The sequence below is a fragment of the Diospyros lotus genome, chromosome 2 (genome assembly GCF_014633365.1).
Source record: "Diospyros lotus cultivar Yz01 chromosome 2, ASM1463336v1, whole genome shotgun sequence".
NCBI classification, from domain to species: Eukaryota; Viridiplantae; Streptophyta; class Magnoliopsida; order Ericales; family Ebenaceae; genus Diospyros; species Diospyros lotus.
The window spans coordinates 2,472,493-2,498,865 of record NC_068339.1 but is presented as its reverse complement, the minus strand read 5'-3'; the positions used below and the strand labels follow the sequence as shown (position 1 = coordinate 2,498,865).

The window sequence follows — 26,373 nt, the reverse complement described above, 5'->3', positions numbered from 1 at the left end:
AAATTATTTATTTCTTTTATATATTTTTTTTCAGTGAAAGAAATATTCTTTTATTTCTTTTATATGTTTTTGTTTATGTTATTAATTTCATTAAAAAATTATTTATTATGTTTTTCGCTGTTCATATATTTTGTATGCTTCTTTCCTTTTTTTGTGTGCTATTTTATTTATTTATATATTTTATTTATATTCAGTCAATTATTAGAAATGTTTGTTAGTATTCTAATTTTATTCTGTTTTTGATTATATTTAAACTTTAAATATTTAAGTATTAATTAATTATCTTCTTTTTTAATAATTTTATGTTTGTCAGATTGTAGTATAAATATTTTTTTATTTTTTATTTTTTAATTTGTTTTATTTATAAATATGCTTTAGTGATGGAATATATTTTGTCGCTAACATTTTTTTAATTTTTAATTTTATATTTTAAAAATAAAAAAATATATTTTATAAAAAAAATTTAAAAATAGCAACGGAATATTCCGTCGCTAATATAAATTTTAATTTTTTTATAATTTTTTAAAAAAATAGCAACGAAAATTTTCATCACTAAATTTAAAAAAAAATACATTTAGCGACGGGAAATTTTCCGTCGCTAAATTGATTTAGAGACGGATTTTTGGATTTAGCGACGAAAATATTCCGTCGCTAAATTCCGAAATTCTTGTAGTGAATTCCCAGAATCGATCCTCAAAACCCTTGAGAGCAAAAGCCTTTTATCTGTTTCACTCAATTTCTCCCCAAACACACGTATCCAGCCTCTGATTGTTATGAAAAATGCTTGGCCAAAAACCCTCTATTTATTGTCACTTTGGCCGATATATCCGAACAATCGGGGTTGCATCCTTGCCTTGTATGAAGTTTGCACTTTGTCTTGCTTTTCATTTCTAGGCCCTAATAATTCTTTGTGCTTTTGATAGCTATGCATGGCACTAAAGGTATAATATTGACTTGACACTGAGAAATTTATGCTTTATTTTCGATGACATTTCTCACACTATTATTGTTATTTGGTTTTTCTGTTACAGATGTATGAAACTTGTTTTTAAAGAGCTTTGATTTATTGATTCATTTGCAAGACATGGTTGTTTTGGAATTTGTTTTACGCGCGCATTATCTATTGCAAATATAGAGATTATCACGTTCTCATAATGCATCATTCTGATGGTCATGGCACTTCTTTAAAACTATCTACATACAAGTTGTACGTGGCTAATTTTTTTTTTTTTTATTACTCATTGTGTTCTCTCTCAATGATTTAAGGTTTGAATCGTTATTAGTAGGGAAGTTTACTTGTAGAAAAAAAGCTGTCCCAAGTAAGTCTCTTTGCCTAGCTATTGGAATTCATCTTTACGTCATGCTGTTATTGTGAAAAAAAAAAGAAAAAAGAAAAAGTTTAAGAAAGAGCAAGCTCTGAGATGGAGGAAAATTTTTATATAATTTGGGAAAAGTAGGGTAGTTAAAATAATTTCAAAATATAGGAGGCCCGTAAAGAATAGACCATTAACAAAGACGTTAACGTAATTAAGTAAAAATTTCCTTTTCCGATATATAGGCATCGGGGTAAAATTTTCCGTATCCAAACGGAGAGAGTTTAGGGTTCCGCCTCTCGACGAAGGGGACGACGACGACGAAGGTGTTGTAAATTTCATTCTTTCTTCGTGTCCATTGTTATCCTATTTGTTTTAATTCTCCTTTACCCTTGCTTGCTCTTCAGCAAATGAAGGAGAGAGAGATCTTTTAGGGTTTCAGAATGATGGAAAATCTCGATCGGCCGCTTGCTGCCACGGATCCGGAGGCCGGCTGGTGCTGGAGAGCGGACAGCAATAAGTGGGATCTGACGGCTGGCCAGAAGTACTTTGAGGGTGACATGCACCGTGGCCTGAACGGTTCAAGAAAGCCTGTGGAAATATTGCCGGGTATCTTGCTTATCCGTATATTTGTTCCGTCTTTTGCATAGGGCTTGTTTCGCTGCTCGATTTTTCATCGGTTCTGCTCCGTTTATCGTGATAGGCTTAACTTCGATGTGCCATTCCATATGATCCTTCTTTCTCGAATGCCTTCTCTTGTTGAAGAGGAATTTACCGAAAGAAATTTATTTTTATGCTTAATCTGCTGGTTTTGTTGACCTTTTCTGGGCCCCCAAAACATTTTTTTTTTTTTTTTTGGTGTAGGTGACTTTGCCGTCAATGCTGTACGAGGGAAGTGGAGCGAATATGCATTGACAATAAACCCAGGACAGGTGAGAAATGAGAACAGATAAAAAAAAATAAGGCTGTTTAGTTTAATCATTGCTTCCCGCTACTGGTTATGTTATTGAAATTGGTGACATTACCTGAGATGCTGCATTTTTTATTTTGTAGTAGATTGTAGACATATTAAAGTCACAGTGGTCCAACCGCCATTGTTCTGTCCACTACTGGTCCAGCTTCCATTGTTGATATGTGTCCAGATGAATCCTTTGGACACTTGGCTGCTTCAAGAAATGGAAGCAGGAAATGCAACTGGTGTAGGAAGCAAGGTGAAGGCTTGCACAAAGTTTTTCAAGTCTGCCCAAATACTGCCACTTCCTTCACTGTCTTCCTGGTGCATACAATGCGGTTGTGTTGCCGGTGCACCTGGCTCCTCGGCTTTAAGGTTGATGTCTTCCTAGTCTTTTGGTGGGCATGAATGGGAAATTTGTATCTGTAATACTTGTGTGGGTAGGAAAACATGAATGCTTTGGAAGAGGCCATGAATTGTAATTTGTGTTTGTACTGCTGCTTTTGAAGAGGCGATGAATTGTAATTTGTGTTTGTGCTGACATACCAGTGTCTTCAAATAACAAACTACTATGGTTTTTGTGATCTGAGAGTTGGTGTCTAACCAAATGAGAGATGGAGTAATTACAAAAAAGAGCTTTATATACCAATCAAAATATAATATTATATAATTTTATTATAAAGTTTTTCTTATCTTTATCTTATTTCTTGAATCAAATTATTGCCTCACTCATGGTTATTTTAATTTGTTTCAGCTAGCTGTAAAATTTGTTTTGGAAGGGGTACTTCTATTTGATGAATAGGACAGTTAATGCCAAAAATCATACCATGGGCTTCTGATTTCATTGCAAGAGTGTTCCATAAGGTTGACATTTGCACTGTATATATATGCACATATTTAGATGGTGGCACTTGCTAAGAAATGCCTACATGAAAGTCCTACAGCTCTAGTTTCATTTCTAGGCCCTAAGAATTCTATGTGACTTTGATAGTTATGCATGGTACTAAAGGTGTATTTGATCTGACACTAACAAATTTATATTTCATTTTTTGTGACCCTTCTCTATATTATTATTTATTTAGTTTCTCTGTTACAAGTTAATGTTTGAAACTTATTTTCGAGTAGATTAGATTTGGTAAATATGGAGATTGGCACACTTTAATAATCCATCATTCTGATAGTCATCACACTTCATCAGAACTTTCTACATGCAAGTCGTACACAGTTATTTATTTATTTTTGTGGAGAAAAATTTCGAATAAGGATTGGCTGCCAAAGAAATTAAAGTCAGAAACTCGTAATATTTCTAGTTATTAATTAAAAAATGCCCATAAAAAGAGCATAAACTAAAGAAAGGAAAATTTGTCAACATGAAGCATATCTTACCCATTCCACAAGTTATTGCAAAATACAGCATGTATGATAGTTGCAGTTTCTCGTAGAAGTACGTTGTACTAGTAGGTCAAAGGCATGTCACAGCCCAAAGACTATAATTCAATGCTAATTCAAAAACAAATACCAGCTAAGGAAAATAAACGCTAATAAAAAAAACAATTTCGCAGGCTTAAAACTAAATTAATCACTAAGATAAAATTTAAGTTGTTTTATATTTAGTGCCCTAAAGCTTGTGCAGCTTGTGCTAGAAATGGATCCTGTACATAGGCTCCAAATGGTATGTTTACAGGACCCCAAGACTGTAACCCTAAAGCTGAAACATACCATATTAAAATTTGGCAATATTATGATAGTTGACAGGTATCGGGAACTTCTCTAGATTGAAAAACCCTAAAGCTTGTGATGAACTATATAATCATAAGAAACAATGAGAAAGGCAAGAACGAAAAGAGCACCTTCGAGAATAGCTGTTCCATCATGCTCTTCGCATCAGTCTTGTTGCCCAAGCACACAATCCCGACGTAGCGGAAGCCTTCTAATAACCCATTTATTTACTCACGAATACCGGATTATAAGACTCAATCAATAACTCGTTGATTCTAAAAAATACCGAATAAATTGAAGAGAATTAAAGAAAAATTTCAACAGAAATTTTATTAAAAATTTATCAACCGCCCCACAACCTCCTATAAACATAGAATTTATAGGCTATAATTTGGAAAACATCCCAAACCCTAAATCTCGAATCTTACCAAAAAAATGTAAGATTGAGATTTCATTACAGAATTAAAAATCAGCATGAAATAAGAAAAATCTCTCAAAACGGCATGTTAAAATTCACTTCCTAATAAAAGTTATTAGCGAATCAATTATTTCTTAAAATAGAAAAATTGCTAATTTCAAGGTCTAAATGAAGGAATTTGCCCGAAAAAGCATAAACCTCACCAGCGAAGCTGTCATTAGCCCGATTCTCTTGAAATTAGCCTTTAAAATCGCCCAAATCACACTTGTCATAAAATGCTAAGGCCTCTCATCCACATCACTTTCTTTTGCAGTAGTGAGAATCATATCATATGGTGCTTTGCCAACTTGAGGCATGCAAGGAAAATAAATAAAAACACTATGTCTCCTGGAGACTATCCACCATTTGCCTCCAAGTTGAACGGTCACTGGTTTGAAACATAGTATTACATCTGAAACAGACCTGCAATTACATAGAACAATTTCAGATTACTGTGGTTATTTCAGATGCTAAAATCTGCTGTGAAGCAGATTTATTTAAATTATACCACACGTCTGCCAACAATAGTAGACTTCTTTACTGCAGAAAAGCAGAAAGGGACAACAAATGCCATTGAACCAACCTCCCAGTTCTGAAGATAATAGTTAAGTTGTTTTATGTTTAGTGCCTGTTGCAATAAAATATAAGTCACTTGCCAAGTGATAGTGATGTGGACGAGATGGCCTTAGCAATAAAATATAAGTCACTTGTCAAGTGATGATGATGTGAATGAGATGGCCTTAGCATTTTATGGCAAGTGTGATTTGAGCGATTTTAAAGGCTAACTTAAGGAAATCGGGCTAATGATTTCGAGTCATCAGCTTTGCTGATAAGGCCTATGCTTTTTTGGGCAAATTCCTTCGTTTAGGCTTCGAAATTAACAAATTTTCTATTTTAGGAAATAATTGATTCCCTAATAACTTTCATTAGGGAGTGAATTTTTACATGCCGTTTGGAGGGATTTTCCTTATTTCTTGCTGATTTTTAATTTTGTAATAAAATCTCAATCTTGCTTTTTTTTGTAAGATTCGAGATTTAGGGTTTTTTGAATGTTTTCCAAATTATAGCCTATAAATTCTTTGTTATAGGAGGTTTAGGGGCGATTGATAAATTTTGAATAAAATTTCTGTTGAGATTTTCCCTCAATTCTCTTCAATTTATTCGATATTCTTTAGGAATCAACGAGTTATTGATTGAATCCTATAATCCGGTATTCGTGAGTGAATCAACGGATTATTAGAAGGCTTCCGCTACGTTAAATGGGGAGCTCAAATCCTAGAAGGATAAGTCTTTGTAGAAATCTTTATTTCAATCCAACTATTTGTATTAATATTATAATTTTTGCTTGCTATTAATGTAAGCATATTTAAGGGTTTAATTTGGGGGATGCATCATCGCTCTTAAAGCATAAAATAGGTTTAACTTTTGAAGATATGAGAGTTGGTGCCTGTCTAACTTCTCTGGTCAGGAATGGAAAATTATATCTATTTTTATTTAGATTGTAAAATATGATGCTTTGAAGAGGCCATGGATTGTATTTTTGTGATTGCGTTGACGTACAAATGGTTTGAAACTTCCAAATTTAGGTGCTTTTGGCATTTGTTTGTTCTTTTTCTTCTTTGGCTATTTTGCAAAGCTCCCCTTAACCTTTAATGTGATGCCCTGACTTACAGACAACTTTATCCTTTGAGATAGAAAATTTTGAAAACGAAATTTTTGTAAGAGGAAGAATGTAATACCCCCAAAAAAATAAATTAACTCTGAAAGTTTTTAAAAAAAATTTAGGTTGAAAAAATTCAAGTAATAAGATTTTACACTTTTGAGTGATTCAAGGAATTAGAATTCAATTTAATAATTTTAAATAGTTGAATTAGTAGAAGGGAATATCTCGAAACGATATATCTATGGAAAATGGTAAGACATTGACAAGCGTGTTGAGATGAGATTTATGATGCTCAAAGAAATGAAAATGGGGATAATTTTCGGTCCCATTTTCGGTACAGGTAAAATACAATTTGAAAAATCAAATAATAGTAAAAGATTTTCGAAAAGCCAACAGAATCCTAAGGGGGCTCTTGTTTTATTCAAGGATGAACCTTGAAATGCTTTCAGAATAAAGCAAAGATTTTGTGAGGGCTCAAGGACGAAAAACGTACGATTCGAGTAACTTTGAGTTATTAATTTTTTATTTTAAACATCTTAATGATTATTAATTCAATGTTTGAGGGAGTTAACTGCAATTAAAGAAATACCCAAAAATTTTCTTGAGGACTTAAGTGTAATTTTTATGGGCATAAGTGGAATTTTTTAAAATTTTCCTAAACCCTAAACCCTAAACTCTAAACACTAAAAAAAAATGTGTAGTTTCTCATAGTTGCGAGTGACCAAGTGTAATTCAGAAAACTTGAGGGCTTGAGGAAAGAAGGCCAAAGTGCAATGGAAGCAAAAGTAAGGGACCAAATAGCAAAAGACAGTATGAAATCTACCATGGCCGTTGTGGCCCCATATGGTCGCCGGCTATCAAGTCGAATGGCTGGCCAAGAATGAGGATAAGGCCATCATGGCCTAGGCTTAGCCTTGAGGGGGCAAGGAAGCAACCCCGACCGATTGGATTGATAATAAGCCAGAATGACTATAAATAGAGGGTTTTTGGCCAAACATTTTTCATAACATTTAGAGGCCGGGTACGTGAGTTCGGGGAGCTAGAAATTGAGTGAAACAGATAAAAGGCTTTTATTCTCGAGGTTTTGAGGATCAGTTTAGGCATTTTGATGTCAATTTAAAGGTATTTCGAGAAGTGGCTAGAAAATCGAAGGTATGCCAAGGCTGAGAGTTACGGCCAAATCAAGGTGTCTTTGGCTAGATTTTTAGGTTGGAAGTGGTCCCAACGTGTTTGGGGAAGAAGTAGGGCAACGAAAGAGAAGAAATCAAGAAGTTTAAAACAAACCAGGTGGTTGGCTGGCGAAGAAGCAATTGGGGAAGATGATTGAAGTTAGGCATGTGGGAGCACGCGCTAAGTGTGTGAAATGTAAGAAATAAAAAAAATAAGAAAAAAAGGGAAATAGGGAAAAAAATGTGAAAAATTATAAAAAAATCTGAAAAATAGAAAAATATATTTTATTAATATTTCAGATATTTTGGTTAGAAAATTATCTAGACACGCATTTCGAGATCAGTGCACGCATATTGAGAAAGACTGAGATGCTAAGTCAAGGTGAGCGGTACGTTTACCCAAACTTGGTATGACATTATGTGAGGGTTATTTTTTAAAATAATACGCAAATGCTTCATTTGTCATATTGTCATGTGTTATGATGCCTTATACATCTAGAAATGCATTCATATGATGTGTTGTGATGCATATGTACATTTTAAATATTTTTTGGCATGCATTGCATATGAAATGATGATATCGCTAATCTATCATGGATGTTTGAAGCACATCCCTTCCTTTGAAGTAGGGTCACATAAATGATAATTAGCATGAAAGGAAAGATGATGCATTTTGCACTTTGCATGTCATATATGCATGAGATTTTATTGAATAGAATCTCATTTGGATGATTCATCATCTAATTTAACAATATCCCTAGAATATTTCCATATTCCAAGTGAATCGAGTCAGGAGAAGAAAAAGGGGATTATTGAAGAATGAGCCTTATGTAAATTGTGCGGATATAAACCTTACTCTTTATGTTGTATGACTCTACGGTTTGAGGTTAACTAAGAGAATGAAGATATTATTTTGTTCCTTAATTATTGTGCAAGATTCAGGTTTCAATTCATTTTATAGAAATGTATAATGAGCTAATATAGATATATCGGTAAAGTTTGTATGTGCAAGAAAAAAAAATACTGAGAATAGGGGTGTTACACAAATTATAGCTAATCATATTAATTTTTGTAGCAAATTGATTTTCTCTACCAATATTTTTATAATCAATAATTAAATTTTCATAGTTAATTCTATATACAACTAATATACCACTACGATATTGCTAAATTCAATTTCTTAGCAAAAAAATAAAATTATTTTTTTGGGAATAATATTTTTGTTTAAACCTACACCAACCTATACAATCTAGAGGAAATTTAAAATACAATATATAATTTCAAAAACTTTCAATTAATCACATAAAATATACCAAATGTCAAACACAATCTCCACAATCTCAAAGTGTTTTGAATGTAACTAGTACGTAATATCAATACATGTAATGATAGCAACACTAAATCCTAAAACGGAAATGACTAAAAATTAATACAATATGAAAATTTAGCTCCAAAGATCTTTCTTTCTCTGGTACTTATGCATGCTAAGCACCTTGAAAACAAAAGTAAAAGAAAGATCACACAAATTAGTATAATTTGTTTCAATGTTAGATTTATTAATAATTTGAATAAAGAGAACTAACCACACTCATAGCTTAGAAATAGTTGTTCCAAACTAGTCTAGTGATGACTCTCTACCAAAATAGTTATTTTTATCGTCATAGAATATCTTTTCTAACTGCCTTTTAATGTAAACAACGAAGAAGAGACTGAAAACAACGAAAAAAAACTAAAACATATAATATTAATATAACATGAAAATATATGTTTAATTTATAATTATTTTTTAATTACATGAAAATTAAAAAAAAACAATAAAGGCATGTTTAGTTGTAAATATATATATGAGACAACAAGGCTAATTCATGGGATAATAGTCAAATATTTGCAATGCATATTATTTAATGCATGTGCTTCCTCTGTGCTTCTTATGTGATGACATCTGGGAGTTCATATAGAAAATCAAATATATTAATTTGTTGTTAAAAATTTAATCAAAAGGCTACATATTATGAGATTAATTCACAAAGAATACAGTGATAATAATAACAATAAGGACAAGTTTATATAGCTAATTTTTTTTTATATTTTTTGTATTTTATATTTTATATTTTTCATTATTTTTAATTTAAAAAAATTAAACTTATCTTTTAACTACAATTTAATATTTTTATAGTAAAATCTTATTTTTTGGTTATGCAATTTAAAATTGTGGATAAAACATCTATAGTGAAAAACTATATTTAGGAGCCAAAAATTTGACTTCTTGGCATTAGATCAGATTCCCCTTCACCAGACTCCTTAACGTTATCTGCACCCTTTTCACTACATAAAGGGGATTCTCTGTCCCTTTATCTCTTTGTTCTTGTGATGCAAACCTTGCATGGTATTGTGAGCCAGTACTCGAGGTCCCCAACTCCATTGGAAATGCAAGCAGACTCAAATGGTGATGATCATGTTCGCAAATGATCTTCTCCTATTTTCCCATGGTGACCCTACTTCAGCAAGCATCTTAAAATCCTATTTGAAGATATTCACTTCTTTATCTAGCCTCAAGGCCAATCCTCTAAAGAGTGATTGGTTCGTCTCTTGTAGGGACGAATCCTTGAGAGAGAATATTATTAATACCTCTGGTGTTCATAGAGGTGATTTGCCTATGAGATATCTAGGGGTGCCTTTGCTATCCACCAAGCTATCTTGAGAGGTTTGCTAGCCCATCATTGATAAAGTTTGGAATAGGAATTGTGGTTGGCGTAGTAGGTTGCTCTCCTTTGAGGGGTGTCTGTAGTTAGCTCAGTCTGTTTTATTCACCATCTATGTGTATTGGGCGTCTGTTTTCATCCTCCCGAAAAGGGTGATCTATGAGATTGAGTAGATTATTCGTAATTTCCTTTGGAGTGACAATGAGGCGAACCCCCATAGAACCAAGGTAGCTTGGCGTGAGATTTGCTGCCCAAAAGAGTAGGAGGGTCTAGGTCTTAAGCCTATGTATGCTTAAAATCAAGTCTTGGTTTCCAAGTTTATTTGGCGTTTGCTTGTAGGGAATAAGGAGTCCCTATGGGTGAAATTGGTGTATACTTATAGTTATAGGGTAAAGGGGGCGTGTTTTTGGCTTGTTAAAGTTCCTTATGCCTGCCGTGGTAATAGCGAAATATGTGCCTTCTTAATCCCACAAGATCCTTACGGCCAGTCCCATAGATGCTCCATCAACAGCAGCTGCAGCTTCAGTTCAGCATCATCAGCAGAATCCCTAGCCTTCTCAGGGAACTGGCCACGGCATTCTCATACACCATTTGGAGATCAAATTATAAATGATAGAAGTGTCATTTTTTCCATATTTGCAACAGAGTGCCAACAGAAAATGAATTCCAATACACGTGTCATGCAATGGAATTTCCCATTTAATGATATTATAATCAGCTTGAGAAGTTGTTGGCAAAAAAGGGTGTCTTGATGCCTTGTAAGAAGGTTCGGAAAGAGTATCTCCCCTGTGCTTTTCTTCCTACTGCTTTGGATGATTGTGTTGTCTATGTTTCGTGCTCTCCTCTTGAACAAAAAAAAAAAAAAAAAAAACAGAAAACTGAATCTCCATTGTACCCCTTGCTCCTTTACCCATGCATGCAAGACAGACACATATAAGAACATTATAAGATAAATTGACATGACAAATCTCATATGCTTTTCTTTCTACTGCTTTGGATGATTGTGTTCTTTATGTTCCATGTTCTCCTTCTGATGGAAAAAAAAAAAAAAAGATAAGAAAAGTGAATTTCCATTGTACACTTGCTCCTTTTTCCATGCAAGACAAACATGGACAAGAAGATTACAAGATAAATTGAGATGACAAATCTCATATGCTTATATTGAAAGTGTTTGTGCATGGCTTGGATTTGCTGAGTACCAAATGGAAAGGACTCCATTCTTGCTTCGAGTTCTTCAAGCCACCATTAGCGTTGATGCCAGCTTCATTCCAAGCTCTCAAACAAGTATCCATAGAAGCTATATACAAGTTGATGGCAATCCAAGCAATCCAAGCAGTGAATCAAGATGTCAAGCAACAACCAAAGATTTAAAAGAGTATAAAGGAAATGAACTTTCTTTCGTCTTTGTCCTGGAGCAAAGGGCTGCACTAAAGCTTTGCCAGTAAAACTTGAAGCCTGGGTACAAGATTCAACCAACAGTGCCAACTTCTTCTTTGGAAATAGTAATAGTTGAATTTTGATTTAGTAGGTGCTGATGTGGTTTGAAGAAGTCAAAATAAAATAGGATTATCCATAACTAATAAATTAGCAAATATCTAATATTGTTTATTAGTTATTTTGGATAGATATTATGCCATATTATTCTCCTCTTTATGCCCATTTCAATTTACATTTTAATTGTATAAATTGGAGTTTACGATTGAATAAAAAAAATGACTTTCGCTTTGATTTTTTTTCCCTTTCATTTTCTTTTTTCTTTATAAAATACCAACAAATTGTATCAGAGCCCTTCTTCTTGAGGGACCTGTGAGATTGAGTAAACAAAAAATGGAGGGCCCAAAGAAATATGCGTTTGTAGATGTTTCTCTTGAAGAAACATTACAAAAAAGTTCTTTTGGAGGTTTTGAGGAAACAACTGCGTTAGAATCATCAAAGAATGCTGAGGTTGTGGACCAAGTTTCTCATAATGGAACTGCTTCTGCATCTAAGGTTGGTGTTTCTCAAGGTTCATCGTCAGCCTGGAAAAAAAGTTCTGGTTTGTTAGTGGAAGCTTTGGAAAAAATGATGGAAGATCTAACTGTGCAGAAGATGGTTTATCCATATATATCTGTCAGATGAGGAATCCTTCTAGATTTAAATGGATGTTGCAGATCACAACAACAAGAAGGAGAAGCTAGAGCTGCTGCTTATCAACATGAGGAGGAGGAGTTATTTTAACTCTACTCAAAAAACCATATCCATGCCTATGCCCAAAAAAAAATGCCTATACCCAAAAAAAAAAATGCCTATGCCCCAAAACCCATAACCATATCTATGCCTCATAACTATAAAATCATAAAATCCCCATATGCTATATCCAAGTCATGCCAAAATTAAAATGCTTTGCATTTGCAGCCTCAAAGTCTAGGAGGAGTGTTGAATTTTGACTTAGTAGCTGCTGATGTGGTTTGAAGAAGTCAAAATAAAATAGGATTATCCATAACCAATAAAATAGCAAATATCTGATATTGTTTGTTAGTTGTTTTGAATAGATATTATGCCATATTATTTTCCTCTTTATGCTCATTTCAATTTACATTTTAGTTGTATAAATTGGAGTTTACGATTGAATAAAAAAAAGGACTTTCGCTTTGATTTTTTTTCTCTTTCATTTTCTTCTTTCTTCATAAAATACCAACAGTAATTAGTCAAGCTGAGTATATTTCAATACATTCTGTGCAAGAGTCTTCCTGAAAAGGAAAAGGAAAAGACTAGGGTATGCCTTAGTTTGTGTTTTGTACATATCTCTTTCACTTAAAAAAAAAAAAAAAAAAGGGAAAAGAGAGTTTTGCAAATAGCTAAAAAGAGAAAACAGTTAAATGCCAAAATCACCTAATTTCACAGGCGTATATAAACTACAGGCTCTGATTTAACACAAAGATATGTACATATATATACATTGCTGAACAAACCAACATACATTTGTTGAACAACAAGTGAAGACAATAAAAGAAATGTGAAAAAAAAAATAAAAGGATAAAAAAATCTTACCATGTGGGTTCTTCGGCCATCATTGTTCTTGATTCTGGAAACTCTCTTCCTTTATGTGTGAGATTTTAGGGGAGAGAGGAGAGAATTGTTGGCATTGTAGTGTGCTAGTGGGCCTAGAATTTAAACCCTCTATATCCATTAGTTAAGAGTACATTACCCTAACATCTAGTTAGGCAGTACCCCTCATATTTTGGAGAATACAATAGCTACCCAACTTCTTTTAAGATCATATCAAATTTCCCACCATTAGAGATCTCTTCCTTAGACTTCACTACAATTTGATAATATAAGCAAAATATAAGTCATATTGCCAAAAGTAACTTTAGAATAAGTTACTTGAAAATTACAAGCAAAGGGCTGCACCAAATTTCTCACCATAAAGAATTAAAGCTGGAGACAAGTAGTGCATCATCCAACAGAATTAGTACGCTCAGTGCATCCTTCTTCTCTTTCCATTGCAAATAACAATTAGAAAATACTAAGCATATTTCAATAAATCTTGTGCAAAGGTTGGGGGTGGGGGGACGCCACGGGCTGCATTCCCCCCAGATTTAGCCCTCCCCCAAATCTGCAAGAAAACTTTGGCCCATTTGGGGGAAGGAGGACTGAAATGGCTTATGGATCTGAGGGCCAGCTCTCCCCAAATCTACTACTACATCCGCCCCTGGTCTTTTCTATATGTTAAGGGGAGCTTTGCAAAATAGCCAAAGAAGAAAAGGAACAAACAAATGCCAAAAGCACCTAAATTTGACAGTTTCATACCATTTCTACGTCAACACTAGGAGTGTTCACGGTGCGATTTGGACAATTTTCAACACATCAAACCGCACGGTTTGGTTTGGTTGGCGAAACCGCACCAGATCGCACCAAATTACGATGCGGTCTGGTGCGGTTTCGCGGTCTGATGCAATATTGATTAAAAGCAGAGGTTTGGCCAAAAAAATACACCAAATACGGTTTGCACCTCTTAACAGACCGAGCAATCTATTTTTGCAATTTGAGAAACAAGAAACCCTAATATGCCAGCAACTAAACCCATAGAATAGTCACCTGGAACCCAATAGAGCAGTGAATGAGAGAACTTATAGTGGTAGTGAAAGAGAGCGAGAGAGAGGCAGGGGCGCTGGGCAGCCTGCACAATGGCTACCGCTGGCCACCGAGCTGCCCGAAGTTAACGTCCATAGAACGGATCAAGAGTGAAAGGTCTGAGAGCAAGAAAGAGAGAGGTCGACGTGCAATGAACCAAAGCCGAGAGCGACAAAGAGGCAGAGGGAGCGCCACAGCGACCAGACCACCAGCAGAGAACGAGAGTGAGAGTGAGATGCAACGAGTCAGCAACCATCGGCTACAGCGTTGTGGATGGCGACAGTGGAAGGCTGTGGAGATATCAGCAGTGGAGGGCAATGGATCTCAACGCAATGGGAGGCAGTGGCAGCGGCAGCGAAGGTAAGGCTTAGGGTTAGGGTTTGATTAATTGGGGGGAAAATAGGAGAGTGAGAGGAGAGGAAGAGTCGAAGACCGCCTGCCCTTTTTTATATTTATAATATCTAAATTATATATATTTTTACATTATATATTATATATGCAGGCAGTTCAGTTTAAAATTGAACCGTCGATCTACCAAACCGTGAATCGCGTGGTTTGGCAGTTTTCCAAATTGAACCGGACCGCTATTTCAAAAAAATCAGCCGGTTCGGTCCGATCCGGTTCAGTTCGATCGGAAACCACAATCTGGCAGTTTTTTTGAACACTCCTAGTCAACACAATCATAGAAATACAATTCATTGCCTCTTCAAAGCATCATATTTTTCAATCCAAATAAAAAATAGATACAATTTCTCATTTCTGACCACTGAGAAGTAAGACAAACACAAACTCTCATATCTTAAAAAGATAAACCTGCTTTATGCTTTAAGAGCGATGGAGGCTATCCCCCAAATTAAACCCTTAAAATGTTTACATTACCAGCAAGCAAAATTATAATATTAATACTAATAGTTGGATTGAAATAAAGATTTCTACAAAGACTTATCCTTCTAGGATTTAAACTCCCCATCAATTTGAAAGGAGTCGAGTTTTCCAGGTTGGTAATACGAATTTCAAAGAATTTCTTAGATGATTATATTGGTGTGTGTATTGTCTCAGTCACATCAAAACCGTCGGCAGTGCTGTAGATTTGGGGACGTTGCCAAAATTGGGGGACCGTCAAAGTGGCCTCATCCAAGTTGGAAAACTTCGAAGTTGGTCCGTGATGTGCAAATCTATAGTTCGCATTGAATGGCTAAATAGAAATCTAACCCATGGCAGCATGTTTTTGGAGTTATAAGCGTCGTGAGGCTGCCTTCTTGCCCGTATCTGATCCAACATCGTTGTAGGAATCGAAACCTCATTTGATATTAGCAGAGTTGTCTGCTTCTCCAGCTACTGCATATTTAGTTTTCTATATTCTTTCGAACCATGACTTCACCATGTGGACTATCCTCCTTGTCCTCTACCCCGCCTCTAGAGCAATTCCGACAGCCAGAACCGCTAACTCTGGGCAAATCGACAAATGTGGTAAATCATTGATTCATTGTTTAGAAAGAAACAATTCCATCTTCTGTAAAAAATTTGAATCATCAAGCCAAACAAATAACTATATGAGATCATTTAAAGTCGGAATCTACTCACACCATTTTTTGCATGGAAAATTTTTTTTGTGTCAAAATTTACTTACTAAAGAACTGTTAAATCTAGAGAAAAAGAAATGTTAGTCATCAAATGCATCGTCAAAGAGAAATTTACTTGTCACGAGCAATTCATTGATCATTGCAAGCAAGTCGTTGATCGAGAAGTCACACATTGCTCTAAATCTTATCAACCCCTAATCCTATCTTCAAACTCAATCCAACATATATGCCTTTTTAAAACATTCTCAAGCCCTAACCCTAACCCTAGATTCATGCATTCTCAAGATTTCCGTTACCAAGATTTTGAAGATCTTAAAGATTTTAATGGAGGACATGGAGTGAAATATATTTATTAATATTTAATAAAATTAAAATAATTCATATTATAAAGAATTAATCATTACAATTAATGTCATCTCTAGCTAAATTAAAATATAAGTCACTTGTTCTATTAAGTATTAAATATTTAAATTTATTAAAATATCCTAAAATTTATTAAATCCACAATAATTTTAAAACATGTTAAATGCTTTAAACTTCTTCTTATCAAAAGAAAAAAAAATAGAGGTCGAGCTTGAGTGGTGTATAAAAACTTTTAATTAATTTTTGTATATATTTTTTATATAATATTATAAAATTATATCAACATGAACCATCACCCCAAATTGGAATTGTAAATAGAGAAGGCATTAATCTTTTCGAAATTTTAAATATATCTCCTGTAAAAGAAAATAATTACTGACATTATAAAACAAAATAGAAAAGACAAATTAAATAGCCATGAGTGACATGCAATAGTTTGATTCAAGAAATAAATTAATGATAAAATTATATAATATTATATATTTTGATTGATATATAAAGCTATTGTTTGTAATTATTCCGTCTCCTATTCAAAGCTACTGAAGGGTTAGACACCTTACTCATTAGTTTAAGGCTAGATATCACTAAAAAGGTTAGACACCAACTCTTAGATCACAAAAACCATAGTAGTTTGTTATTTGAAGCCACTGGTATGTCAGCACAAACACAAATTACAATTCATGGCCTCTTCAAAAGCAGCAGTACAAACACAAATTACAATTCATGGCCTCTTCAAAAGCAGCAGTACAAACACAAATACAATTCATGGCCTCTTCAAAAGCAGCAGTACAAACACAAATTACAATTCATGGCCTCTTCAAAAGCATTCATGTTTTCCTACCCACACAACAATTACAGATACAAATTTCCCATTCATGCCCACCAAAAGACATGTGGAAGACATCAGCCTTAAAGCCGGGGAGCCAGGTGCACCGGCAACACAATCGCATTGTATATGCACCAGGAAGACAGTGAAGGAAGTGGCAGTTTTTGGACAGAGTTGAAAAACTTTGTGCTAGCCTTCACCTTGCTTCCTACACCAGTTGCATTTCCTGCTTCCATTTTTTGAAGCCGCCAAATGTCCAAATTAAAGGATTCATCTGGACACATATCAACAATGGAAGCTGGACCAGTAGTGGACAGAACAATGGCGGTTGGACTACTGTGACTTTAATATGTCTACAATGTACTACAAAATAAAAAATGAAACATCTCAGGTAATGCCACCAATTTCAATAACATAACCAGTAACGGGAAGCAATGATTAAACTAAACAACCTTATTTTTTTTTTATCTGTTCTCATTTCTCACCTGTCCTGGGTTTATTGTCAATGCATATTCGCTCCACTTCCCTCGTACAGCATTGACGGCAAAGTCACCTACACCCAAAAAAAAAAAAAAAAAAGAAATTGGGGGCCGAAAAAAGGTCAACAAAACCAGCAGATTAAGCATAAAAATAAATTTCTTTCTGTAAATGCCTCTTCCACAAGAGAAGGCATTCGAGAAAGAAGGATCATATGGAATGGCACATCGAAGTTAAGCCTATCACGATAAAAGCAGCAGAACCGATGGAAAATCGAGCAGCGAAACAAGACCTATGCAAAAGACGGAACAAATATACGGATAAGCAAGATACCCAGCAATATTTCCACAGGCTTTCTTGAACCGTTCAGGCCACGGTGCATGCCACCCTCAAAGTACTTCTGGACAGCCATCGGATCCCACTTCTCGCCGTCGGCTCTCCCGCACCAGCCGGCCTCCAGATCCGTGGCAGCAAGCGGCCGATCTAGATTTTCAATCATTCTGAAACCCTAAACGCTCTCTCTCCTTCATTTGCTGAAGAGCAAGCAAGAGGAAAAGAGAATTAAAACAAATAGGATAACAATGGACATGAAGAACGAATGAAATTTACAACACCTTCGTCGTCGTCCTCCTCTTCGTCAGGGGGCGGAACCCTAAACTCTCTCCGTTTCGATCCGGAAAATCTTAGCCCGATACCTATATATAGGAAAGTAAACTTTTACTTAATTACGTGAACGTCCCATATTTTGGGTCTATTTTATAGGGGACCTCCAATATTTTGAAAATATTTTAGCTACCCTACTTTTCGAAAATTATATCAAATTTTTCCTCCCTATCATAGCTCGCTCATTCTTAAACTTTTTTATTTTTCTTTTTTTAACAAAGCCCTTTGTTAAACAATGCTATAGATTGATAATTTAATAAAAAAATTGTTATTGTAAAAAAAAGAAAGAAATTTATAATGAAGTGCCATGTACAATACTTTTAATGAAGTGACGTGACCATCATAATAATAGCTTATAAAAATGTGACAATCTCCATATTTGAAATAGATAATGCACGTATAAAACGAATTCCAATAGAACCATATTTTACAAATGAATCAACAAATCAAAGCTAATCTCATTGAAAACAAGTTTCATACATCACTAACAAAAAAACAAGATAACTATAATAATAGTGTAAAGATGGTCACCAAAAAATTCTGAAGGATTAGAAATTAAAGGGCAAGGCAAAGTGCAAACTTTATGCATGTGAGATGCATAAATATTGAAACAATAAAGAACATTATAAGATAAATTTTTCTTTGTCTTTGCCCTAGACTAAGGGGTTGCACCAAAGCTTCGTCAATAAAACTTGAAATCTGGGCACGAGTAGTGATTCAACCAACAGAATTAGAATCTTCGGCGCCGACTTCTTCTCAAGAAATAGTAATTAGTTAAGTATATTTCAATACATTCAGTGTAGAGGTCTTACTAAAAAGGAAAAAAGAGTTTTGCAAATAGCTAAAAAGTGAAAATCATTAAATGCCAAAAACACCTAATTCCACAAGTGTATATAAACTGCTGGCTATGACTTAACACAAAGGTGTGTACATATATATGACAATAAAAGAAATGTGAAAAATATAAATAAGGATAACAAAAATCTTATCACATAGGTTCTTCGGCCATCACTGCTCTTGATTCTAGGAAAATCTCTACTGTTACGGGTGAGATTTTAGGGAAGAGATGAGAGAATTGTTGGTATTGTAGTGTACTGGTAGGCCTAGAACTTTAAACCCCCTAACCATTAGTCAAGAGTATATTACCCTATCCTCCCTCAGGTTTGGTCTAGTTAGACTGTACCTTTAATATTTTGGAGATTACGATAGCTACCAAACTTCTTTTAAGAACATATCAAATTTCCCACCATTAGAGGTCTCTTCCTTAGACTTCACTAGAATTTGATAATATAAGCAAAATATAAGTCATATTGCCAATTAGAATAAGTTATTTGAAAATTACTGTTTAAAATTTAAAGCAAAGGTTTGCACCAATGCTCCCCCTATAAAACATTAAAGCTGGAGACAAGTAGTGGATCATCCAACAGAATTAGTAATCTCTGTGCCAGCTTCTTCTCTTTCCATTGCAAAAAACAATCAGAAAATGTTGAGCATATTTCAATAAATCCTATGCAAGTGTCTAGCTTAAATGTTAAGGGGAGCTTTGCAAAATAGCCAAAGAAGAAAAAGAACAAATAAATGCCAAAATAGCCTAAATTTGGAAGTTTCAAGCTATTTGTTAGGCAACACAACCACAAAAATACAATTCATGGCCTCTTCAAAGCATGATATTTTATAATCCAAATAACAAATAGATACAATTTCCCATTCTTGACCCTGAGAAGTTAGACAGGCACCAACTCTCATATCTTAAAAAGATAAACCTACTCTGTGCTTAGCGATGGAGGTTATCCCCCAAATTAAACCCTTAAACTGCTTACATTAACAGCAAGCAAAAATTATAATATTAATACTAACAATTGGATTGAAACAAATATTTCTACAAAGACTTGTCCTTTTAAGATTTTAGCTCCCATCACTTGGCAAGGAATCAAGTTTTCCAGGTTGATGGCATCGCTAATCAAAATCAACTGCCCAGTTTGAAATACAAATTTCAAAGAAATTTTTAGATGATCATATTGGTTTGTGTACTGTCTCAATCACACCAAAACCATCGGGAGTGCTATCTCACCCATGGTAGCAAGTTTTGTTTGGGTAAACAGCAATATTAATATAAAACCGGTACAAGAAAGCTATAATTTATGGCCTATGAAGACGGCAAGATCACAATGAATAGAAAATATGATAGATATCGAGTTGCGCAAACGCGCTATCCTTGAGACAAAATCACCCTGCACCGGCAATTAGTAGACTACGGCGATGGTCTTAACAAGATTCGCCTTAACAAGATGAAACGATCTCACCGGCAGAATAGCAGCCAACAACCGCCGAAGCTGACAGAATTAGAAGTGATATTTGCTTTCTGTTTTAGATAGAAGAAAGATTGGAGAAAGGAATTGAGCTCTCATGCTCTCTGGTGAACAGTTAAATGGAGAGGAAATTTGTTCAGAATTTTCATATCATGTAGAAGGGAAACGCACAAAACAAAGGGATTTTTTCGAGGTTGCTCCAACCCCTAAGAAGGATGAAGGTTCGGCTTTAAAAGCCGAACTCGCCCCAACAATTAAATAGAAAAGGCGCAACAGCAAGGCAGAAAACTGGGGCTGAAAATCTGGAAGCTGGGACTGCGACATGGAGGAGACAAAACCGGAAAACACTGCATGAAATCCGTCATGTAAAGGGTGTTGGGCTGGGACCGCCATAGCACCGCAGGAAATCATCTGGGAGGCCAACAATTTCCGGAAAGGTGTTCGGATAATTAAGATTAAAATAATATATTAAATAAATTTTTATTAAAAAATATATTATTTTTATTTTTATTGATTCGACCCGACTGACTGGACGGACGGCAGAGCACACGTGTGAATTTGAGTTTGTCTGCTCACAAAATTTGGGTGTCCCGTAGAGTCCAGACTCAATATCATGATTTAAGTTATTTATACTCATTTAGAATCTCCTCTCACCAGAGACAACAAACATTTCCACACATACATTCACACACAACAAGAAGTTTTTGGAGTCTACAGGTGTGTCTGTATCTGATCCAACTCTGCTGTAGGAGCCAAAACCTCCTCTAATATTACCAGAGTTGTCAACATCTCCACTTGCTGCATGTTTGGTTCCCTCTCTTCTTCCAAACCGTCACTTCACCCCTCTGGACTACTCTTGCAAGCCTCTTAAGCTGTTCCGACTGTCGGAAGAGCCAATTCTAAGCAAATCGACAGATGTGGTAAATCATTGATTCAATGTTCAGAAAAAAAAAAAAAAGTTTCATCTTCTGCAAGAAATTTTGATCATCAAACCAAACAAGTAATTATATGAGATCGTTGAAAAAACAAAATCTACACAATATTTGTTATTTGGAAGAATAGGCTAGTATCTAAATTTACCTACGAGAGAACTGTTAAATCTAAAGAAGCCCCAATCATTAAATATTTCATCAAAGAAAGATCTACTCATCAAAAGCAATTCATTGATCATTGCAAGCAAGTCGCCAACTGAGAAGTCACATCTTGCCCTAAACATTATTAAGCTCTAATCTTGTCTTCAGACTCAACCCAACAAATGCCTTTTTAAAGCATTCCAAGCCCTAACCCTAATCTTAGATTCATGCATCAAAAAGATTTCCAAATATTGTTATCAAGATTTTGAAGATTCTAAAGATTTTAATGGTAGATATGGAGTGAAATATTTTTATTAGCATTTAACAAAATTAGAAAATTTTAAAATAAAGCATATTATAAGGGACTAACCAAATTAAGATATAGATTACTTGTTTTATTAAGTATTAAATATTTTAATTTATTAAAATATCCTAAAATTTATTAAATCCACGGTAAATTTAAAAACTTGTAAAATTTTCTAAACTTTTCTTGTCAAAAGAATAAAAAAAGATTTTAATTAATTTATGTATATACTTTCTATTTAGCTTTATAAAATTATATCAACATGAACCACGGAGTTGTAAATAGAGAAGGCATTAATTTTTTAAAAATATTATAAAGTCTCGTGTAAAAGAAACATATACTGACATTTTAAAATAAAAAATTTGAAAGAATAATTTTTTAATTTAAAAAACTACAACGGATTTTAAATTTTTGTTTAAATAATATAATAGATTTCAAAATAACACACGCCAAAGAGTCTAATTAAACTGATTTATGAAAAATTGTAATATTATTATGTATCAAAAAAATTACTATAATTTGGTCAAAAAAAGAAAAATAAATTTGATTTGATATTATGAAACAACATAAAAAAGAAAAATCAAATAGTTTGATTTAAAAAACAAGTTAATGATAAGGAAAAAATATATAATATTATGTTTTGATTGGTATATAAACAATTGTTTATAATTACGTATTCTATCCCTCATTTGGCGTCACGTCACGTGTAGAAATATGACTTCTTTTATTTGATAAGAGATGTGATAATGCATTTATTAAGGCAACGAATTTTAAAAATTGCCCTAACTTTATTACCCATAAATGACTTAAAAAGTTGACGCATTCACTTGAGAGTTAAAACAAAATAAGGTGCTTCCCGAGTTGAATTAATAATGAAAATATAGCTATCAAAAGAGAGATTGAAGTCTATAAATTCAATAAAATTGTAAAAATCAAGTTCCAGGATAATATGGCAAATACTTGACTGAAAATATTCAAGCCAAATAACAGGCCACATGTAAACACCCAAAAAATAAAGTTAAGCATAGGCAAACCAGGGAGAAATATCAACATGCATGGCGACCCTTTTAACAAGCATTCATAGCTTCCACAACCCACATCAAACATAGATACAAATTTCCTATTCAAAACCACTGACAGGTTAGACACCCAACTCTCAAATCACAAAAACCATTGTTATTACTCATTTGAAGCCCCTGGTATGTCAGCACAAACACAAATTAAAATTCATGACCTCTTCAAAAGCAGCAGCACAAACACAAATTACAATTCATGGCCTCTTCAAAAGCGTTCATGCTTTCCTACCCAAACAAGGTATTACAGATACAAATTTCCCATTCATGCCAACCAAAAAACTTGGAAGACATCAGCCTTATTCTGACAGTTGACAGGTATCAGGGGACTTCTCTAGATTGAAAAACCCTAAAGCTTGTGATGACCATATAATCATAAGAAACAATGAGAAAGGCAAGAATGAAAAGAGCACCTTTGAGGATAATAGCTGTTCCATCATGTTCTAGGCTTCAGCCTTGCTGCCCAAGCACACATTCCCTTTCTTATGCAGTAGAAAAAATCATATCATATGGTGCTTTGCCACCTTGAGGCATGCAAGGAAAAGAAATAGAAAAGCTATGCCCCTTGCACTAATGGTAAGATTCAGGCTGAATATGAAGCCTCCTGGAGACTATCCACCATTTGCCTCCAAGTTGAAGGGTCAAGGGTTTGAAACATAGCTTTACATCTGAACCAGACCTGCAATCACATAGAAGAACAATTTCAGATTACTGTGGTTAATTCAGATGTTAAAATCTGATGTGAAGCAGATTTTTTTAAATTATACCACACATCTGCCAACAATAGCAGACTTCTTTACTGCAGAAAACCAAAAAGGGAAGAAAAATGGCATTGAACCAACCCTCCCAGTTCTGAAGATAATAGTTAAGTTGTTCTATGTTTAGTTCCTATTGCAATAAAAGTGAAACCATGATTTTTTATGTATGCAGACAAAAAAAGGGACAAAGTATAAACAATTGTAACAAAACACGAAGCATACCCATCAGGTGAAACTGAAGGCATCATCATATATCCTCACGCTAAAAATGAAGACTGCAGATGCTAAATGGAATGCCCATTATTTGGCATAAAAATGAAAGAAGCCTATCATTTCCTGAGATCCATTTCAAGAACAATTTATTTCCCTTCCAACCACAAAAGTTGTAGTGCGTCCAATATTGACAATTTTGGCATACTTCTACATATATTCCATGTTTCAATGCATGCAAAATCATATTCCACAAGCATAACTGGAATGAAAATTGTTCCAGTACAAACAGGAATGCGATATCATACATTCCGCAACAATTGCACAGCTGAATACATTGATGTCGATCACACTATCTAAAAGTAAAACTTGTCCTGCGTCACAATCAATTATAAAATGCCCAGAAAAAAACTATCAGCTAAAGAAAGAAATTTTTATTTTTTTTACAAGAAGCAACTTCAATCAACATGTTTTCCTACAACAAATTAATACAAATTGCAACAAAAAATAACTGCAACTTATCCTATAGCTGCAATTTTAAGAATTGAGAAACTTCTTTTTGGGAAAAAAATAATACTAATATGATGAATGACATATTTGATTGTATTCATTTCTCTCATTTTGTGAAAAGAACACAGAATCTTAGTGCATTTTTTCATTCTTTATATCCGGTTATCATGTTAGGTTCACTTTACTTGAGAATTACATATTATAATTATTTTTTTCCCACGGTCCATGAGTGAGACAAACACTCATCCCCAAAAATGATGTCAGAATTGAAAGCAAAGCCCAGAATATGTAAAAACAAGATGGGAGTTGGGATCAAATCATGCCTCGTATCTTAAGTTAAAGGCACCAAAGGATTCATCTGGACGCATATCCAGGACGGAAACTGGTCAAATTGCCGACAGAACGCACACTGTTGGACCACTCTGTGACTTTAATATATCTACAATGCCCTACAAAAAAAGAAATGCAACATCTCATGTAATGTCCCCAATTTCAATAACATAACCAGCAACGGAAAGCACAGACTAAACTAAACAACCTTATTTTTTATATCTATTCTTATTTCTTACCTGTCCTGCCTTTATTCTCAATGCATATGGGCTGCGTTTCCCGCCACCTGCATTGATGACAAAGTCAGCTACACCAAAAGAAATTTTTGGGGCAAGACAAAAGGTCAACAAATCAGCAGAGTAAGCATAAAAATAAAAATTTCTTTCGTAAATGCCACTTCAACAAGAGAAGGAATTTCAAGAACGAAGGATCATATGGAATGGCAGAACGAATTTAAGCCTATCACGATAAACCCAGCAGAACAAATGCAAACGCGAGCAGCGAAACAAGACCTATGCAAAAGTCATAACAAGCATACGGATAAGCAAGATACCCAGTAATATTTCCACAGGCTTTCTTGAACCGCTCAGGCCACGGTGCATGTCACCCTCAAAGTACTTCTGGCCAGCCATCAGATCCCACTTATCGCCGTCGGTTCTCCAGCACCGGCCGGGCTCCGGATCCAAGGCAGCAAGCTGCCGATCGAGATTTTCAATCATTCTGAAACCCTAAAAGCTCTATCCGTCATTTGCTTAAGAGCAAGCAAGAGGAAAATAGAATTAAAACAAATAGAATAACAATGGAAACGAAGGAAGAAGGAAATTTACAACACCCTCGTCGTCGTCGTCGTTGTCTTCTTCCTCTTCGTCAAGGGGCAGAACCCTAAACTCTCTCCTCCGTTTGGATCCAGAATATTTTACCCCGATACCTATATATAGGAAAGGGAAACTTTTACTTAATTACGTTAACGTCCTCGTCTTTGATCTATGTTATCCGAGCCTCTGATATTTTGAAATTATCTTAGCTTCCCTACTTCTCCAAAATTATATCAAATTTTTCCTCCTCAGAGCTCAGACTCTTAATTTTTAGAAAACAAAGCCCTTTGTTAGAGTTATTGGTAATATAATAAAAATAAGAGTTATTGTGAAAAAGGGATAACTATAAAAATAAGTTTACAGACTATTATATATTTTGATTTTTTTAAAAATTAACAACATAATTTTTTTTTTTATCGCCTGTCTATAATTAATGCAATATCTTATGAGTTTTCACTAACTATTAATTGCATGACGTAACATGTTTAATGAACATTTGTAAATAGAAGAAACAATTTTATAGTAAAAACATTGATAAATATCAATAATACCATACTGAAGCTTGCCCTTAAACCCTAATAACATTCCAAATAGGCTTTTTGCTTGAAGGAAAACATAACGTAAAGATGAATTGCAAGAGCTAGGCCAAGAGGTGTACGTGAGTTTCTTTTTCTATAAGTAAACATTCCTATTTAATCATTACTTGCATGTAAATACTTTTAATTAAGTAGGATGACCATCAAAATAACGAATGATGAAAGTGTGATAATGTCTATTTTTTCAATAGACATGCGCGCATAAAACAAATTCTAATACAATTGTATCATGTAACAGAATCAACAAATCAAAACTCATCTCCCCAAAAATAAGTTTTATCCATTAGTAATAGAGAAAATCATATAACTATTAGTACAATGTAGGGTTACCAAAAATGAAGTACAAATATTCGTTAGAGTCAGATCAATATACCTTTAGAGCTATGCATAGT

The 26,373-nt window shown here is 34.4% G+C and overlaps 2 protein-coding genes across 2 annotated transcripts; both read right to left on the bottom strand.

The window, feature by feature from the left end:
• Positions 1-16,644: 16,644 nt before the first annotated feature.
• On the bottom strand, positions 16,645-18,313 carry LOC127794307 (growth-regulating factor 2-like). The gene is made up of 4 exons (XM_052325293.1): positions 17,955-18,313; positions 17,674-17,873; positions 17,349-17,416; positions 16,645-17,226 (listed from the first exon to the last, which is right to left on the bottom strand). Exons 2-4 carry the CDS (start codon positions 17,837-17,839, stop codon positions 17,197-17,199), a joined length of 264 nt encoding a protein of 87 aa, XP_052181253.1. The 5' UTR covers positions 17,840-17,873; positions 17,955-18,313; the 3' UTR covers positions 16,645-17,196.
• Positions 18,314-22,759: 4,446 nt separating this feature from the next.
• Positions 22,760-25,452, bottom strand: LOC127794306 (growth-regulating factor 1-like). Its single transcript, XM_052325292.1, has 5 exons — positions 25,398-25,452; positions 25,124-25,298; positions 24,810-24,856; positions 24,564-24,689; positions 22,760-23,441 (listed from the first exon to the last, which is right to left on the bottom strand). Exons 2-4 carry the CDS (start codon positions 25,287-25,289, stop codon positions 24,627-24,629), a joined length of 276 nt encoding a protein of 91 aa, XP_052181252.1. The 5' UTR covers positions 25,290-25,298; positions 25,398-25,452; the 3' UTR covers positions 22,760-23,441; positions 24,564-24,626.
• Between the last annotated feature and the right edge of the window lie 921 nt (positions 25,453-26,373).